Source organism: Silurus aristotelis (assembly GCF_946808225.1).
Source record: "Silurus aristotelis genome assembly, chromosome: 16".
NCBI classification, from domain to species: Eukaryota; Metazoa; Chordata; class Actinopteri; order Siluriformes; family Siluridae; genus Silurus; species Silurus aristotelis.
Window position 1 is genome coordinate 17,838,669 of NC_139589.1, and position 18,910 is coordinate 17,857,578.

General features: G+C 40.0%; 3 protein-coding genes across 5 annotated transcripts in view; 2 read left to right on the top strand and 1 right to left on the bottom strand.

Moving 5' to 3' along the window:
* LOC310738659 (dnaJ homolog subfamily B member 5) overlaps positions 1 to 711 on the top strand; it is a 3,292-nt gene extending 2,581 nt beyond the window's left edge. Inside the window, exon 4 of the mRNA XM_083563811.1 lies at positions 1 to 711. This exon is cut by the window's left edge and continues 48 nt beyond it. Coding sequence (XP_083419937.1) covers positions 1 to 186 — 186 coding nt within the window. The 3' untranslated portion in view covers positions 187 to 711.
* An 8,182-nt stretch (positions 712 to 8,893) lies between these two features.
* Positions 8,894 to 12,258, top strand: hwa (huluwa). 3 transcript variants are annotated; one of them, XM_083563587.1, is made up of 4 exons: positions 8,894 to 8,937; positions 9,604 to 10,142; positions 10,907 to 11,093; positions 11,731 to 12,258. In XM_083563587.1, exons 1-4 carry the CDS (start codon positions 8,934 to 8,936, stop codon positions 11,895 to 11,897), a joined length of 897 nt encoding a protein of 298 aa, XP_083419713.1. In that variant the 5' UTR covers positions 8,894 to 8,933; the 3' UTR covers positions 11,898 to 12,258. The 3 variants fall into 3 exon arrangements, with proteins under 3 accessions (XP_083419713.1, XP_083419714.1, XP_083419712.1); XM_083563588.1 differs by lacking the exon at positions 8,894 to 8,937 and adding an exon at positions 9,140 to 9,309 and having other exon boundaries at positions 9,388 to 10,142; positions 11,685 to 11,873; XM_083563586.1 differs by lacking the exon at positions 8,894 to 8,937 and adding an exon at positions 9,143 to 9,309 and having other exon boundaries at positions 9,388 to 10,142.
* Positions 12,259 to 12,869: 611 nt separating this feature from the next.
* Positions 12,870 to 18,033, bottom strand: atp5fa1 (ATP synthase F1 subunit alpha). The gene is made up of 11 exons (XM_083563585.1): positions 17,872 to 18,033; positions 17,040 to 17,115; positions 16,781 to 16,950; positions 16,386 to 16,559; positions 15,612 to 15,778; positions 15,066 to 15,366; positions 14,201 to 14,425; positions 13,970 to 14,077; positions 13,728 to 13,872; positions 13,272 to 13,422; positions 12,870 to 13,093 (listed from the first exon to the last, which is right to left on the bottom strand). The coding sequence occupies exons 1-11, from the start codon at positions 17,929 to 17,931 to the stop codon at positions 13,015 to 13,017; spliced, it is 1,656 nt and encodes a 551-aa protein (XP_083419711.1). The 5' UTR covers positions 17,932 to 18,033; the 3' UTR covers positions 12,870 to 13,014.
* Between the last annotated feature and the right edge of the window lie 877 nt (positions 18,034 to 18,910).

The following is an 18,910-nucleotide window of genomic DNA, read 5'->3' on the forward strand; positions in this document are numbered from 1 at the left end:
AAGCCTGTCCCCTGCAGTGATGTCATCAAGCCTGGTTCAGTGAGAAGACTAATTGGGGAGGGGCTTCCCCGAGCAAAGAACTCAGCCCAACGCGGTGACCTGTTGGTCGAGTTCCAAGTGGTGTTTCCTGAGCGTATTCCACCATCCAGCAAAGAGATCATCAAACACAGCCTTGGACAGTGTTAATTCAATTGAACAGATATACACAGATCTAGTGATGGCTGCAGCATCAGTATTTTTGTCTCTGTGAGGCATATTGTGTGGACTGTACACACATGCACACAAAATATATCAGTATCAAATGTAGTTAGTCCTTAGATTTTAGACATAAACTTACATTGCACACGAGACCTATAGTCAGAAGACATACAGGTACACACAAACACTGATACACACAGGTGCTACTCTGTATTAACACACATCCTGTATGTAGCAGGAGGTGACATTCTATGGGAGAGGGTTTGATGGGCTGCTATAGGACATTGTTGTTCCTATGATGACCATCTGAACTCACTCTAAACAATGACAAATTTGTACTTGTGTACAGAATCGTCAATTAATTAGTCTCTATGAGAGAACCTGTGTCATGTTTCAATGAATTATTTATAAAGCATAATTATATAAAGATTTCATTGTGCTCTCTGAACTGGCATGTTGTCTAAGACTGAAAAGCATGTTTTTTTTGTACAAATAAAGACTTTATTAAATAAATTACATTGTCATTGCATTTCTGGGAATGTTTCTTAACTAGACTTGTGTATCACTGATTTTTTTTTTCAGTCCTGTAGTTTAGTTTTTATACATGATTGAACATGATAAACTCCATGCCATTGCCATGTTTTGGACCTGCATACAGATAAATGGACATAATATTGTTTAGCAAATGCGAGCCTCTATCAGCAGTCTTTATCCTGTACTCAAAACGTGATGATAATATTAGACAATACATTTAATATCACCTGCCTAAATAACTATGGATCAAACAATTCAAAAACTTATTTTTAATATTTAATTTAAGCTGTTATCAAATTAGTTTTTACACTTATGGCTGTTTGAGTTCTATTTTAGACAAGAACATTGAACAGATCTCATCTAAACAGATGGCTCAGGTGACTTATAACCTTATAACCAGAGGTTATAAAGTTAGATGCTCTTTGGTTATATCATGTCAAAAGCAATTATATAATAGATGTATTACAAAGCTACAATACGCACAACATTTAAAAATTGTTTTTTCACAGTATCAGCAGGGTAACATTCCAGTGTTATTGTCACTTAATGATAAACAGTGTCTCCATGTTGTACTTCGCCACCTGCTCATTTTCTGTTTGTGAATTCACATGTCAAAGTTCACCTGGAAGAAGTAGTCACAAAGCAAGCAACCAGAAACAAATACATCTCTTTCAAGTCCACTTCCATGTTCTCTTGGATATTACATATATATGTAATGTAGTGGCGGGCCGTGCATTTGGTACCTGGGCCTTCAGTGGGGACTTACCCAACTTAATCCACCTCTTAATACCACCACTATCACGTCGCAAATATAAAAACGATCAATACCATACAAAAACACAATAAAACGCGTGGCATTACAGAGAAAAGGGTATTTCGCATATTAGAGGGTGAATACCATTTTTACTAAAGCAAAAGACCCAGTTAAGACAACTTCAAACCTCTACACTACAACTGCAACCGTGCCACCTACATCATCTGGAGCAGTTAAAAATCAATATTTGTCTAAAAATACAAACATATTAAATAAAAATATTTAAATAAAATACATCATACTCACCAGAGATGCATACTCCTAATGCATACTCATATAATGCACCGCTCCTCAGAGGCTGTAAGCCAGTGGTACGGCTTTAAGGCACTGGTCTGGAAGTGGAAAACAAACCCTTTCCCGGGCTAAGACAAGCTAGCTAGCTTTGGGGTTGGCCGACCTCATCACAATGTCTAGTTTTTCTTGAAAAGTCTGCCTTGAAAATTTATTTTTAAGTATGTCCAAGACCAAATAAATTTCTCTTCCTCACTCAGCCATTGTGGGCATAAAAAAAATCTAACTCAGATGTATTAATGTGTGCAGAGCAGTACAGATGTGTTTTGCTAGTTGAACTTGGCTGTAACAGTTTCCATCTGACCAACCAATCAGGGGACGGAAAAATGCTGACGCTATTCTGGGCCAGCTAGCTGTGAGGCAAATTTAAAATTTGATTGGTTAAAGAAACAGACCCATTGCTAATATAGTTTAAGGTACGTTGGCCAGCACTACAGATTCTGAACAGACATTGCAGGTCCTGGGCAGATTAGATTGACATGGCAGCACATAGAGGATGAAATCTGATTGGACAAAAAAAATCTAACCTCCACATACACGTACAGGAAGCAGTGCAGCCAAGAGAAATGCTATGAGATGAAGATCAGTCCTTCTGATAGTGTTTAGGACAGCAGAGAAAGTTTTGCTGGCCCTGACCGCCCACCACTGATATATACACTCACCGGCCACTTTATTAGGTACACCTGTTCAACTGCTCGTTAATGAAAGATTTCTAATCAGCCAATCACATGGCAGCAACTCAATGCATTTAGGCATGTAGACATGGTCAAGACGATCTGCTGCAGTTCAAACCGGCCATCAGAATGGGGAAGAAAGGTGATTTAAGTGACTTTGAACGTGGCATGGTTGTTGGTGCCAGACGGGCTGGTCTGAGTATTTCAGAAACTGCTGATCTACTGGGATTTTCACGCACAACCATCTCTAGGGTTTACAGAGAATAGTCAGAAAGAGAAAATATCCAGTGAGTGGCATTTCTTTGGGCGCAAATGCCTCGTTGATGCCAGAGGTCAGAGGAGAATGGCCAGACTGGTTCGAGCAGATAGAAAGGCAACAGTAACTCAAATATCCACTTGTTAAAACCGAGGTATGCAGAAGAACATCTCTGAATGCACAACATGTCGAACCTTGAGGCAGATGGGCTACAGCAGCAGAAGACCACACCGGGTGCCACTCCTGACAGCTAAGAACAGGAAACTGAGGCTACTATTCGCACAGGCTCACCAAAATTGGACAATAGAAGATTGAAAAACGGTTGCCTGGTCTGATGAGTGTCGATTTCTGCTGCGACATTCGGATGGTAGGGTCAGAATTTGGCGTCAACAACATGAAAGCATGGATCCATCCTGCCTTGTTTTAACGGTTCAGGCTGGTGGTGGTGGTGTAATGGTGTGGGGGATATTTTCTTGGCACACTTTGGGCCCATTAGTACCAATTGAGCATCGTGTCAATGCCACAGCCTACCTGAGTATTGTTGCTGACCATGTCCATCTCTTTATGACCACAGTGTACCCATCTTCTGATGGCTACTTCCAGCAGGATAACGCACCAAGTCATAAAGCGGGAATCATCTCAGACACATGACAATGAGTTCACTGTACTCAAATGGCCTCCACAGTCACCAGATCTCAATCCAATAAAACACCTTTGGGATGTAGTGGAACGGGAGATTCGCATCATGGATTTGCAGCCGACAAATCTGCAGCAACTGCGTGATGCTATCATGTCAATATGGACCAAAATCTCTGACGAATGTTTCCAGTACCTTGTTGAATCTATGCCACGAAGGATTAAGGCAGTTCTTAAGGGAAAAGGGGGTCCAACCCGGTACTAGTAAGGTGTACCTAATGAAGTGGCCGGTAAGTATATATATATATATATATATATATATATATATATATATATATATATATATATATATATATATATATATTTATATATATATATATATATATATATATATATATAAAATATACATATATATATATATATATATATATATATAATATACATACATACATATATACATATATATATACACACACACACACACACACACACACACACACACACTAAACAAAATTATAAATGCAACACTATTGCCCCTATTTTTCATGAGCTGAACTCAAAGATTTCTCTCAAATATTGTTCATAAATCTGTCTAAATCTGTGTTAGTGAGCACTTCTTTTTTTGCTGAGAAAGCCATCCACCTCACAGGTGTGGCATATCAAGATGCTGATTAGACAGTATGATTATTGCACAGGTGTGTTTTAGGCTGGCCACAATAAAAGGCCACTCTAAAATGTGCAGTTTTATCACACAGCACAAAGCCACAGATGTTGCAAGTTTTACGGGAGCGTGCGATTGGCATGCTGACTGCAGAAATGTCCACCAGAGCTGTTGCCCGTGAATTTCTCTACCATAAGCCGTCTCCAAAGGCGTTTCAGAGAATTTGGCAGTACATCCAACCGGCCTCACAAATGAAGACAACGTGCAACCACACCAGCCCAGGATCTCCACATCAAGCATCTTCACCTCTAAGATTGTCTGAGACCATCCACCTAGACAGGTGCTGCAACAATCGATTTGCATAACCACAGAATTTCTCCTTAAACTGTCAGAAACCGTCTCAGGGAAGCTCATCTGCATGCTCGTCGTCCTCATCAGGGTCTCGACCTGACTGCAGTTCGTCATTGTAACCGAATTGAGTGGGCAAATGGTCACATTTGATGGAAAATTCAAGGCAAATGGTGGTCACACCAGATGCTGCCTGGTTTTCGGAACCCTCCCAGACCACCAATACAGTAAAACTGCACATTTTAGAGTGGGCTTTTATTATGGCTAGCCTAAGGCACACCTGTGCTCATGCTGTCTAATCAGCATCTTGATATGCCACACCTGCGAGGTGAATGGATTAACTCTGCAAAGAAGAAGTGCTTACTAACACAGATTTAGACAGCTTTATTAACAATATTCGAGAAAAATAGAAAAAGACTTCTATTGAAGACTTCTATATAAAACCATTTTATTTAATGGTTTTATATTCTATTGTACCTTTACATTCAGTATTGGACCGTCATAAAAATAATTTCACATGTACTCAGTATGAATGTGTATGTAATACATCTAATAAAATAAAAATTTATTTGAGTATTCACACAAACAGAATCAGTCAAAACCGTACAGCTTACTATATATATATATATATATATATATATATATATATATATATATATATATATATATATATATATATACATATATACACGTGCATTTTTTGATGACCAAAATTTTCAACAACCTTGCAAGACCGACATTTGTAGATTCACAGGTCTAAAGTGATATAAGAAAGATGAGTACTAGTAGTCTGAGACCAAGTCACATATTCCTCGCAATCATGTAGCGACCTCTGTCGGGCACTGTGAAAGCAACGAAATTTATGGACATTTCCGGTTTTAATATACGGGGATTTTTTTTTTTTGCATTTTACTCAGTTGGTGATTTATAACTCTTGTCAATAATCATTAATAATATTTAGCATTAAGAGAATGATTTTTCATGCCCTTCCAATGCCTAGTTAATGTCGTCACACTACACATTTAAAACAACGAATGTTAACCAAAGTGCTGCACAGAGCATTAAATGAATATTTTACAATTTGACCGGAGAGAGAGAGAGATGGAGAGAGAGAGAGAGAGAGAGAGAGAGAGAGAGAGAGAGAGAGATACTTAATATTAAGTCTTAAGCTGAAACATATGTGTTTTTAGACTTCATGGCAACATTTTAGGAAAGACACTCATATGGGTGTGACAGTTAAGTGTCCGCAAATTTTGGACATATAGTGTATTGTTTATACACTATATACACATATACACATACATACATATATATATATATATATATATTTTTTTTTTTTTTTTTTTTGTAATAGTTTAATAGTAGTACATCTTACTATTCATTAATAGAATAAATGTTCTGTTAATTATATAATACGAAAAACCTATCCAATCCTACATACACTTACCTCCATTTTATTAGGAAAAATCTGCACACCTACAGTGCAGCACAATTAGTTACATAATAAGTTACAGGTCAAGAGTTTCAGTTAATGTGCACATTATTGTGATTGTGTATTTGTATTATTCACAAATATGATCTCTTAGACTTGCTGGGGTCTTGTTAGGGTCAGAGGGAAATTACCAGATTGGTTTGAGTAGAAAAGCATCTCAGTATGTACAAAGCATCAAATTTTGCAGTGGATTAACTCTTAGAGCAGAAGACCTAATTTGGGCTCTACTCCTGCCAGGTAAGAACAGGAATATTAAGCTTTAATTAGCAATTTTACAATTAAACTTACAGAAACTTGACAATTCAAGATCAATTCAAAATTATCAAGGCCATCAATCTCAAGTTGTTTTGTGCATCCTAATATGCATTTCTGCTCATTACAGTTTTAAGGCTGCAGACATTAAGTCACATCAGACCACTGTGGTTATTGTCTTTCTGATTTTTTTCAACAGCCTGCAGACCATCCACTTATAGGATGCTTTTCTTTGTTTTTTGCACAATTTAGTACTTGTTGGCTGCTTTTCCATCACTCTCTGGTCCAACTCCTCCATCTCTTTCCAAACCAATTGAATTGTATTTAGATCGAGTGATTGTGGAAGCTAGGTCATTTGATGCAGCACTCAATCACTCTCCTTCTTGGACAAATAGCTCTTACATAACCTTAAGGTGTGTTTTGGGTCACTGTCCTTTTGGAAAATATATGATGGTCCCACTAAGTGCAAACCACATGGGATGGCATATTGTTGCAAAACCCTGTGGTAACCATTATTTACCATTATTTGAACAAAGTAACCAACAGTGTCACCGGCAAAGCTCCCCTAAACTATCACACATCCTCCTCCATGCTTCACAGTGGGAACCACACATTCAGGAACTGTTCAGTCAGCCTCTGTGTGTCTAACAAAGACACGATAGTTATAACCAAATGACTGATCAGACCAAAGGACAGTTTTCCACTGATCTAATTTCAATTACTTGTGTTTCTTAGCCTAAGCAAGTCTCTTCTGTTCCTCAAAAGTAAAGGTTTATTTATCACAAGCCGACCATGAAGGTCTGACTTACACTATCTCCTCTGAACAGTGTATGTTGAAATACACTATATTGGCAAAAGTATTGGGTCACCTGGTCATAAGTATGGTTTGTGATTTTTGAGCATTGCATTCCACATTTAGTCCCAATTTGCTCTTATATTTCCCTCCACTCTTCTGGGAAGATGTTCCACTAGAGTTTGCCTATGGATATTTGTTCTATTTCCACAAGGGTATTATGAAAGGCAGGTACTGATGTAGGTGAGAAGGCCTGGGGTGCAGTCAGTGTTTCAATTCATCCCAAAGGTGTTTAGTAGGGATGAGATCAGAGCTGTATAGTAGGCCAATCAAGATTTTCCTCTCCAAAGCATGTAAACTAGATCTTTAAGGAGCTCACTTTGTGCACAGGGGCATTGCCATGCTGGAACAGGTTTGAGTTTCCAAGGTCAAGTAAATGCTGATTTTTTTATTATTGCACATCTAAAGACGTCCTATAAAATTGAGTGCTGAAGGTTAGGTGACCCAATACTTTTGCCAATATAGTGTATGTGTGCCATTTTTATGTAAAGCATTTATGCAAATTGTCAGTTTCCGAGGCAGGCAATTCTAATAAACGTATCCTCTGCAGCAGAGGTAGCTCTTGGTGTTCCTTTTATGGGATGGTCCCCCATCAAAGCCTGATCTTATCGTCCCTACATTGGCTTCCTGTTTCGAATAGACTACAAACTATTACTTCACTAGCACTAAATGGTTTGGCTCCCATGTATCTATCCAGTCTTTTAACATGCTTCAATCCGTCACGCTCCCTGAGATCTCAAAACTCTGGGCTTCTAGTAGTTCCTAGAATAGCAAAGTCGACTAAAAGTGGTAGAGCATTTTCACATTTAGCTCCTAAACTCTGGAGCAGTCTTCCTGACAGTGTTCAGGGTTTAGACACACTCACCCAGTTAAAGTGTAGATTAAAAACATATCTTTTTAGCAAAGACTACACATGACACATCTCACATCATAACCGTGTGCTCCAGAACATCTGATCACATGCACATTATCAACTTGTGCTGTTAATATCATGAACAGCAGCTACGCTAATTGCTCTCCACTGCTTCTCTTTCTCTCCCCATCCCGAGACACCCTTTGGCCAGCGCCAGTCCCCTCCCACCTCGTAAAGATTACGGACCTTTGAAGAAGTAGATGCCGAACTCGCAAACATCCCGAACCATCCAGGTACGTACCAGTGCCATTTGGATCCCGCTACATGTGTGGAGTTTTGACATTGGACCTCCTGGAGTGTTTAAAGGCTCTGGCATGGAGAAGCTGATGCTAGATCTGTGATGATCACAAATGCTGAGCTCATAAAACTAGGAGCTACTAACCATATAGACTGTATAAGGCTGCAGAAAGAACATCACTTAGATTCTTATACTCCAGTACTCATGTTAGTTCTCACTCTCCAATGTTCTGTACTGTTGAAAGATTTATGATCAAACTCTTGATGTCACACAATTGAGGATGGGTTCCCCTTTTGAGACTGGTTCCTCTCAAGGTTTCTTCCTCATAAGGGAGTTTTTCCTTGCCACAGTCGCCACGGCTGCTCATCAGGGACAAATGCACACCATTCACCTTAACTGTTGATTTGTGTTAAGCTGCTTTGAGACAATGTCTGTTGTGAAAACGCTATAGAAATAAACTTGACTTGACTTGATGCATCATAGAATTTGATGGCTTTGGAAACTATTGGGGATACATTTAAAGTTCTTGAGATTTTCAGATTGACTAAACTTCAGTTCTTAACGATGGACTGACTTTTCACTTTACTTAATTGTGGGAAGTGTTTCGTTCCAAAACAAGGATTTGAACAGTAGCTGTAGCACTAATGGGGCTTGACCCTGTACTCACCTTTTTCTCTGCACAAGATGGCTGATGGTCTAAAGAAAGCCAAGAAATGTCACAAAGTAACTCTTGACAAAGCCCACCTGTGAACTGAACACCATTCGTGAATGGCATGAGTGAGCCAAGCAAGAAAAAATTGTTCACTAGATAATACCATAACGTGTTCTTACATAGTTTGGTTGTTTTCAGTATTAATGTACTATGTTAAAAACGAATTAAAACTTATATATATATATATATAAAAGCACTGTAACTACTTATTTTGCTGTAAAGGGGTAAATAGTAAATCGTTTTGGGTTTTTTTTTTATACGGCGCTTGATTTTAAAGCAGGCGCGGAAGGTTTACCTCAAACCAACATGCTGCTGTAAGGCGAGTTTTTGCCATTAGGGGTAAAAAAAAAAAAAAAAAAAAAAACTTTTTTTTTTATAAATTTGGTAAGGGTAATTTCGATGTGTAAAATGTGACCATCAACACGGACTGTCATGAGGTAAGTTTCTGAGGTGTTTTTGAGCTGTATGGATACTTTCTTGTCTAGGAGCCCGCTTTAAGTCAGGTTCGCCCGCAGGTGAGCGGTTATTCGTGCACACATCCCAATCAGCTCAGCAGAACTTCTCCCGTGGCTTTAGCCGGAATTACCAGGGTGATTAACCCCCTTTGTTTATTTTGTTTGTGGACCGTGTTGCAAATTTTCTTATAAAATCAACGCTTGAAATATAAACCTATCATCATAGTCTGGTTTTAGATGAAATGTCTCAGGCGGTAACTGTTCTGCCTTCGCCAGAGCTGCGCGAGAGCGTGCAGGTGTCCAGCCTGACGCTGCTGGTGCTCGTGCTCATTCCCTGTGTAGTCCTGCTGCTGCTGTTAAACTGCCTTCTGTTGGGACACAAACTGCTGCAGCTCGCCAGGAAAAAAAGGGCGCGCTACGGCTCAGAGTGCACGCTCTTGCACTCTTCATCGTCGTTGTCCACGCGCCAGAGAGTCGCCCGTTTCGGCGGCGACCCGTCGTTCGGGCCGCCACGCAAAGCAACCTATGCGTCTGTCTCGGAGCCGATGCTGGCGCAGCCGATCACCTCTTCCCTCACGTCGTCGGCGGAGCGCAGGGCCGCCTGCGGCCGGCGCTGCAGACCGGAGGCTCTCGCTCACCCGGACGGGGCCACGTGTGCGGGGTCGCTCCGCGTGCCGAGTACGCTGCTGGGCGCCAGCGGGTCGCGCGCTTGGCGAAGGAGCGCGCCGGTGCTCTTGCAGTCCAGCGACTCGGAGCTGGAGCGCGAGAATGTGGCACCGCCGAATTCTCCAGAGCAGCTCCTGATTCAGAGCAGGGTAAGGGTTCTGACCTGGACAGTTCCAACTCCAGTTATTCATGATTCATCTCCAAGGAGACATCTGATACCAGTATCTTATGATACTGTGGTAGCGCAGTGGTTAAGTAGTCGACTTTTCATCAGAGGGTTAAGAGTTCGAGCCCCTTCCACAGCTGGGCCCTCGAGCCCTCATCTGCTTAGTTGGATAAACGAGAAAACTGGGTGTTTGCCAAATGCTGTAAATGTAATAGGATGTACAAAATGACATTATTATTATTATTATTATTATTATATGGTGTTACGTCATCATACACAACCAGGCATACCATTATAACCACCTCACCAATAATGTTATGCCTGGTCAGTGTACGTTTACATCACTGCCTGAATCCATCCTTACTCACCGTAACAAATAATGCATATACATTTTTTAACTAAAATACAATATGTAGGTATATGGACACCTGACCATCACCTGCTTGGTAAGCATTAGAATTGTGGGTAAGGAGAGTCTGAGGAAGTAACTTCTGATCTCTGCATTGATGTTCATGTGATGGTGTCTCACATAAATGTTTTAATAATGAGATGTCAAAGTATATGAAAAACTGGTTTATATGGTGGGAAACCAATACATTTTGTCCAAAATGTTTCCCCCGCCCCCCCAGAATGGCAGTTTTGTTTAATCTTTATAATGTCTTTTTGTGCAGTCATTTACAGAGAAAATACACTGAAGTTTATATATTTGTTCTGCATCATGCATGATTTGTACATTTGTGTTTGCAGCACGGTTCATTACCTGTGATGATGCGCAGGAGTAGCACAGTAGAGCTGGAGATGGTCTCACTCGATAAGGTCCATGTGGAAGGAGAACTCGTTAGCAGCATCCCCCAGGAGATCTCGTGCTTCATAGCATCTGCAAGCTCTTCAGCTGCCGGGCCTGGCCTGGACAGTGACTTTGGTGCCAGCGCAGGTGAGTTAAAAGCATGTTAGAAGATTTTCCTGAGTTTTTATATACAGTAAAGCTTGGAAGTAGCTTCTGGAAGGTAGAAATCTTGTCAGAAACGGTATTCAGCTTGGTTTCACATGGTGGTAGGCCATTCTCAAGCTAGATAATTAGTTTTCTCTGAGTCATGCCGACTGTAATACAGATGGCAGATCATTTAGATCAGAGCTTCATAAGGTAATTACTTTCTGTAATTGGAGCATCTTTAGGATAGTTTTTTGGATTTCAGGTTCTCAGTCATGAGACATGACAACAGTCTGCATTTTTGTATTCAATTAAACATAGAGACACGTCCAAGGGAATGGCTTTATAGCTGCTATAATGTAAATGCAGGCTAAATTTACCTATAACTGACTGTTCAGACTATCTTGCATGCTATATTATGTCAATAATCAATTATTGGGAATTATTATTTTGAGCTTGTTAGGATGTCAAATAATTTGATGACTTTGAAAAATCTAATAATTTATTGATCTATGATTGTTCTATTTTAAAATGTTGGTTTCCCTATTAGTCTGCTATTCTATGTGTTTGTATTGAATTATGTCCACGTTTCAGGTGTGTGTAGTGAAGAGGGTGTAAAACTGTAAACGTAATTATCCAGGTGTGTCTTTGCGCATCCTGTCGGCGGACAGCGACGGTTTTCCAGGGGCGACTTGGGCATCTGGTCTCGAATGGGATTATTACGACCCTAGTTACGTCACGCAGAACCACGTTCCCAAACACAGACACCACGCACCACCCATCACAAGCAAACAGTACTGGGTCTAAAATGCATCGCTCTCCAGATTATAGACAAAGAACTCGATACAGTTTTTTTTTTTTACTTTTTGACACAAACCCCCAGCACTTTATCCACATGTATATTTGCACAGCTAACTTTCCTGGACTGCAGTAGGTTTTTGTTTAGGAGACTCACCAAGTTGTTTGTGTTTAATCACATTTAATTAGTATGCACTTGTCTTTCACTGTATTCACTCATTGTATGTTGTTTGCATGTATTTTGTGATTCACTACAAGTTTCTATAGTCTGGGCCTTCAAGCACATTTATTACCACAGGCAGCTAAAAACCTCATTTGACCAGATCAGACTCATCTCAATTTTATTGTCCAAATAAAACATTTTAAATGAATTGGTTTAAAAAAAAATAAATGTAGGATGGGTTTAGAAGTTTTCATTCTTTGAACTTTTGGAACACTAAATACATGGGTGGGAAATATTTCCTGTTCTTCTCTGGGTGGCATTTCAAAGTTAAAGCTTTCTGTATAAACCTTCAGCTATACAGATGAATACCATTTATTTTGACTCCACATAAGGTCCATGACCAACAGTTGCCTGTGACATTTGACCAATTTTGTGAAAAAGTACAGATTTCAAAGGACATTTGCTGCCTAGTTTTTGGTATTCTGTAGTAATCTGCACATTTATATGGAGGTTGGTTTGGGTAAATCTGCACGCTATTGTGCATCGGATTATAGCACAGTTTTTCAATCAAACATTAAAGTGTTGCTCAGTGGTGCCTTTCCCCCTCCCAAAAGCATTCTGACCAAAGTTAGTGCACCTGCTGATTAAATATTCTCTCTAAACTAAAAACTTTTTTTTAAAGTGCACTCAAACAACCCACCTTAATCAAAGCGCAATGTTAAATTTCCACAAGCTTTCTATTTGCCTGTTTCAAGGTTTGCAGTACCCTGTAAAAGCAGGCCTTATATATAATAGATTTATAAAGATGAGCCAGGAAGTAGTGTAGAACACTTTATTTTTTTAGATTTATGTACATTGATCAAGTGCCACCCAAACTTTGACGTCCATATAAACTTAATTGGAGCACTATATGCAAACATTGAGAGACATGAGCAAAATGGAGGAGAAAAGAGCAGGGTGACATTACTCAAAGCTAGACAGGAAATTGAGGACAAGTTCCTTCAGCTTGGCATCTGATGCTTCAGAGATCTTGCCTTCAGTCCTAGAACAGAACAGGCACCATCAAAACCATGCAACAATTATTTAAATATATTGTATGAAACTAACCAACAGCATCCAAATCAAAACTGTTCTTTGTATTTTTGCCAAAGTTAATTCTTACATTTTTTAAGGCTGTTAATCCTAATCAGATTTTCTTACTAAATATCAAATGTGTTTACCTAATGGTTGCAAGCAGTTCTTGGTGCTGGCTGAGAATGTGTTGGAGGAAGGCTTTTTCAAACTTTGTGATCTTGCTAGGTTCCATCTTGTCCAAGTATCCCCTTACACCAGCATAGATGACTGTGACCTGCTCCTCAATAGCCATGGGTGCTGGGAGGATAGGCAAATGTTTAATCATTTTTAAAAGCTGTTCAGGTAGAAGAATGTGTGCCCAAATGGCCCAAGCAACATAGTACCCTTTCCAAGTGTACCGAGAAACCAGCTACCTCCAAGCCAAGATACTAAAACAAAAAAGTTATGCTTTTGCCTTTCATATGCAATTAAATTCTCAAATGCATGACTAGGTAGATTGTTTAATTGGGTACTGTGTCTACATTTTATGAAATAGGGAACACTTGGATACATGGCAGCTAGAGAGTTTAAGTTAGAGTGAAATTAACATTAGAAGTATTTACCATATTGGCCCTGTTTCAGCAGCTCTGTAAGTCGCACACCCCTGTTGAGCAGCTGCTGGGTGGCTGCATCCAGATCAGAGCCAAACTGGGCGAAAGCAGCAACCTCACGATACTGAGCCAACTCCAGCTTCATTGTGCCAGCCACCTAAATCAAGCGATTTATGTGATTAGGAGGCATTAAATAAGGGCAAATTAAGTTGACGCCAGCTAAACTGTTTAGAGTAATAAATCAGAAGGTCTACCTGTTTCATAGCCCTTGTCTGGGCAGCAGAGCCCACACGAGACACAGACAGACCCACATTAATAGCAGGTCGGATACCCTTGTAGAACAACTCCGTCTCCAAAAAGATCTGTGTTTGTGACATTGGGAAATCAGTTACATTTTACAACTGCCATTTTTAAAATAATGCAAAGAAAATCAAGGCACCTTAGAGTGAAAAAGAACAGAGTGCCAAGCAAACAGTTATACTGACCTGTCCATCAGTGATGGAGATGACATTGGTGGGAATGTAAGCAGACACATCTCCAGCCTGTGTCTCAATTACAGGCAGGGCGGTAAGTGAGCCACCACCAAAGTTATCGTTCATCTTGGCAGCTCTCTCAAGCAGACGAGAATGCAAGTAGAAGACATCACCCGGGTAAGCCTCACGGCCGGGGGGACGACGCAGCAGCAGGGACATTTGACGATAGGCAACAGCCTGTGGAGGAGAACAGAAAGATGCCATGTTAATTTTTATTTAAGAATTTGATCTATTGACAATATACTTTGTTCCACTGCCTCAAAATTCTAGAGTGCATGATTTAAAGTCACATCAAGAATCCACAAAATCAGCAGCAGAAAAAAATAAAAATAAAAAATGACTAGCAACAAATAAAGTAGTGCATTTATCATGCAACTTTACAATTTGTCTGAGTAATTGTAATGGGGGGGGGGGGGGGTGAGATTTCTGGCAACTTACTCATGCACAAACTCTTTAGAAACCTTGAAGCATCGGACAATGAAGCATCTAATACTACAGACATTATTCAAATTTGTAAGAGACCCCCAAAAAAAAAAAAACAAATCTGGTTCTAATCAAGAGATCTGAACTTTAGTAATGAGTGACACAAATCAAGCCATCGACACCCCATTACAGTCCAATGTTAGATTTTTCTCCATAAACCAAGGTCCACTGATATTCAATTCCTGAGAATAGTTTTGATTATTTCTACAAGAACTTGCACTCAATTTGAACTGTAGTTATTGGGTCGCAATCCAATACTACATTTAAACCATTAAAAAGTTATTTAGTGTTAAAATTAATTAAAGTTAATTAATTTTAAACATTCATTACTCACCTGCTTGGAGAGATCGTCATAGATGATCAGTGCATGCTTTCCATTGTCCCTGAAGTACTCGCCCATGGAGCAGCCAGAATAGGGTGCCAGGTACTGCAATGGGGCAGCATCAGAAGCTGTAGCAGATACCACAATGGTGTATTTCATGGCATCAGCATCAGTAAGCCTCTTAACCAGCTGGGCCACGGTGGAACGCTTCTGTCCAATGGCCACATAAATGCAGTAGAGCTTCTTCTTCTCATCTGTGCCTTCGTTGAAACGCTTCTGGTTGATGATTGTGTCAATGGCAATGGCGGTTTTACTGTTGGAGCAAACGTCGAAACAGTGAGCAGGGAAGCAGCTAATCTTTATAAGACAGTTGAATTTGATCCGAATTAATTTAAAAAAAGCCTGCAGTTCATTCATTTTTATTTTAATGTAACAAACCAAATTTATAATCTGTAACTTAAACCCAGGTAATGCAGTACAGGAAGGCTTTTTCATCCAAAGCGTTTTCACTGATGCTGGGTCAAATGTTATGCCAATCAGCCCATATCCATCCCATACCCAGTCTGTCTGTCTCCAATGATCAATTCTCTCTGGCCACGGCCAATGGGCACCAAACTGTCCACAGCCTTGATACCAGTCTGCATGGGCTCCCTCACAGAAATACGGGGGATGATGCCTGGAGCCTTCAGACCAACACGTCGACGCTCCTTAGATCCCAAAGGACCCTGGACAAACGAGAGAAAATAAGAGACCAAACGGTATTTACAAAGCAAATTCAAAAGAAGGATGGAACAAAGAAAATTCAGTTGGCCAACTTTCAGCAAGACTTCATGACCCTACTGGAGTACAAAAGGTCAAAGCCAAACAAATATAAACTTGTAATTACTGGAGATTTCACAATGTAATAGCAATAACTAAGTTATAACTAATATTTTTGCTAGGTAAACAATGCTTGCTCATTTTAAAAAAGTCATAATTTATTGGTGGTAGCTAGATATGGCAAAGAGCACAGAGACAAAAGTACTAAGGTACAAAACTATCCTGCATGGCCAGAGGGCTCGTTTGCCCCTTTTTTTTGTTAGCAGGATTAAACAATATTTATAATTTTGAAAACCTTTTTTCAGTTCGTAAATCACTAATAGAAAAATGGAATCTAGCCTCCTTCCTGTGGGCTCACCACCTGCAGGAGGGACCGTAAGGGACGGTGCTGTGAGGATTGGGCAGCAGTCAAAGGCGGGGGCCTGCTTAGACTGCTGCCCCCGTGACCCGAATTACGGATAAGCGGGAGAAATTGAATGAATGAATGAATCTAGCCTCCATGACTCAGCATACCTTGCCATCAATGGCATTTCCCAAAGCATCAACGACACGGCCGAGCAGCTCCTCTCCGACTGGCACATCCACAATGGCGCCGGTTCTTTTCACGATGTCACCTTCTTTGATCAACTTATCGTTACCAAACACCACGACACCGACGTTATCGGGCTCCAAGTTCAAAGACATCCCCTGAAAAAGTAGTTACTTTGAGCACAATTTCAGAAGTAATAAAATTGTATTTACATGCATATTCATATGTAGACAATACTTGCACTTTATATTCACTTTCTACCCTTTAGAAAGTCTCAATTTAATAACATCAATACATTATAACTCACAGGAAATAAAATGTAGCAGACTTTCAAATGACCCAAACACTAAAACAGACCACCTGACCCATGCGCACACACCTTTAGGCCAGAAGAGAACTCCACCATCTCTTCAGCCTGCACATTCCTCAGTCCATACACACGAGCAATACCATCACCAATGGACAGCACACGTCCAGTCTCCTCAAGATTAGCACTGGTATCAGCGCCCAAGATCTTCTCCTCCAGGATGCTGGAGACCTCGGCAGTGCCTGGACAGTAGACGGGAATTCTCTAAGGACATTTTTTATAAAACAAACCATCCCACAGCAAAAGCAATGCCAAGTTATACTGCACATACCAGTCTTCTGCAGCCATGGCCTGGATGTGTGCAGGTTCTTCACTCCCACGCAAGCAGCAGCTACATTTTTGGAAACCTGTGGAATAATTAAATTACATATAAATCGAAAAAAATCCATATTGCTGATCGCCCACTTGGAGGCCTTTTACATGTACACGTCCCTTGACCTTCAAATGCTATAAACCACTAAAAATGTCTATGAAATTGAGTTTAGAGAAACAGTATATAAAGGCAATATGGCTAAAAATGAACTAATTGATGCTGAACACTTTCAACAATCCATAGAAAATATGTCACAGCTAAGTAGTCATGGGCTAGCATGTTAGCTTGCACTGCTAACAAGAGGATATTGCTAAATGCTAAAAGCGCAACATTAATGAAAATGTACATCTACAGTTCTTTACAGTTTTAATATTGAAATGAAAAAAAAAAGTAAATTAATAAATCCATGGTATATCCCCCGCAATCACCTCCAAAACAGCGGAAGCGGATAAATGACCAAATCCTGACCTTCAATACTTAATGTCATTCATTTGACAGAAGCTTAGTTTGGAAAAAATAAACAAACTTCTATACATTTCTATGCACAACATATTTGTCATTACCTTAAATATGTCAATAAGAAATATTACAATTGCAGTCAGAGTTCCGCAAATAATCAACGCAAAAATAAACCTGCAGCAGGAACAGGCCGCCCAAGTGCAAGATGGCGGCCGTACACGCCACCGCTGTGCTGACATTTAGAACACCAGCGTTCAAACACAATACAAGAAAATACTAAACCTTTCTGCCGAGAAATGCGTCTAAATTACTGAGTAAAAACTCCACTCACAAACGCGGCCCGACGAGGAAGAGTACGGGCAAGAGTCGCTGCGACGCGAACTGACAGCATGTTGCAAGTTGAAGTGCGAAGCTCGTCCTCCTCCACTGAGCAGCTACAGCGCAAAGAGCGGAGTGAACGAAATGGAGGACGCCGGCACAGGCTGATATAGGAAGGTCAACACACGAACCGGAAACAGTATGGAGAAACGTTTTCTTTAAAAATAAATATATCAATAAACGAAGGATATTACCATTAGACAATTATTCAGGTGTTATTTGGTCATGTGGTAAAATATTCGTAACCATGAAATCTGTATGATTCATTTTTTTTCTCTTGGTTAGCATATTTATATATACATATATATATATATATATAGCCCCAAAAGTCCTTTCACGTTTGACATTGGGGCATTGAAATGAAACCAGAGCGCCACCAGTAACATCTGTCAACTATCACATCCACACGCACTCTAAAAAATATATCCCCTCAAAATAAATAGATTATATAAAGAAAGCTTGCTTTTTAGGGTGAAATGGTTTAGGTCAATAAAAAAATCATGAACCAATAATCTCACATAAATATAAGCTTGTGTATTTGGTGGAAATCTCGCATAAAATAAAGTGACGTGGCCAACCTACTTCCATTAGTCCTACCCAAGATTTGATTGATATATACGAGTGTAAATAAAACATTTTAATCTTCTTTTTATTCTTCTGATTCTCTTCTTTTTCTTCTTCTTTCGGCTGCTCGAAATTAGGATTCGACGCAGCAGATCATCCGTCTCCATACCCCCCTGTCCTCTACATCTGCCTCTTTTAAACCAAGTACCTGCATGTCTTTCCTCACCACATCCATAAACCTCCTCACTGGTCTTCCTCTTTTCTTCCTTTCTGGTGGCTCCATCCTCAGCATTCTCCTACCGATATACCCCATGTCTCTCCTCTGCACATGTCCAAACCATCTCAATTGGGCCTTTTTACTGTAATTAACAAAAACCTATGGAATGCTTAAAAGAATTGACATCACATCAAAAATGGTGGTGGAGGCA

Coding starts and splice junctions, on each gene's coding strand:
- hwa (XM_083563586.1), top strand. CDS start 9,570: ATGTCTCAGGCGGTAACTGTTCTGCCTTCGCCAGAGCTGCGCGAGAGC. Junction 10,143..10,906: donor AGCTCCTGATTCAGAGCAGG/GTAAGGGTTCTG, acceptor TTGTGTTTGCAG/CACGGTTCATTACCTGTGAT. Junction 11,094..11,730: donor TGACTTTGGTGCCAGCGCAG/GTGAGTTAAAAG, acceptor GTAATTATCCAG/GTGTGTCTTTGCGCATCCTG.
- atp5fa1 (XM_083563585.1), bottom strand. CDS start 17,931: ATGCTGTCAGTTCGCGTCGCAGCGACTCTTGCCCGTACTCTTCCTCGT. Junction 17,116..17,871: donor TTCCTCGTCGGGCCGCGTTT/GTGAGTGGAGTT, acceptor ATTATTCCACAG/GTTTCCAAAAATGTAGCTGC. Junction 16,560..16,780: donor AGTTCTCTTCTGGCCTAAAG/GTGTGTGCGCAT, acceptor CTACTTTTTCAG/GGGATGTCTTTGAACTTGGA.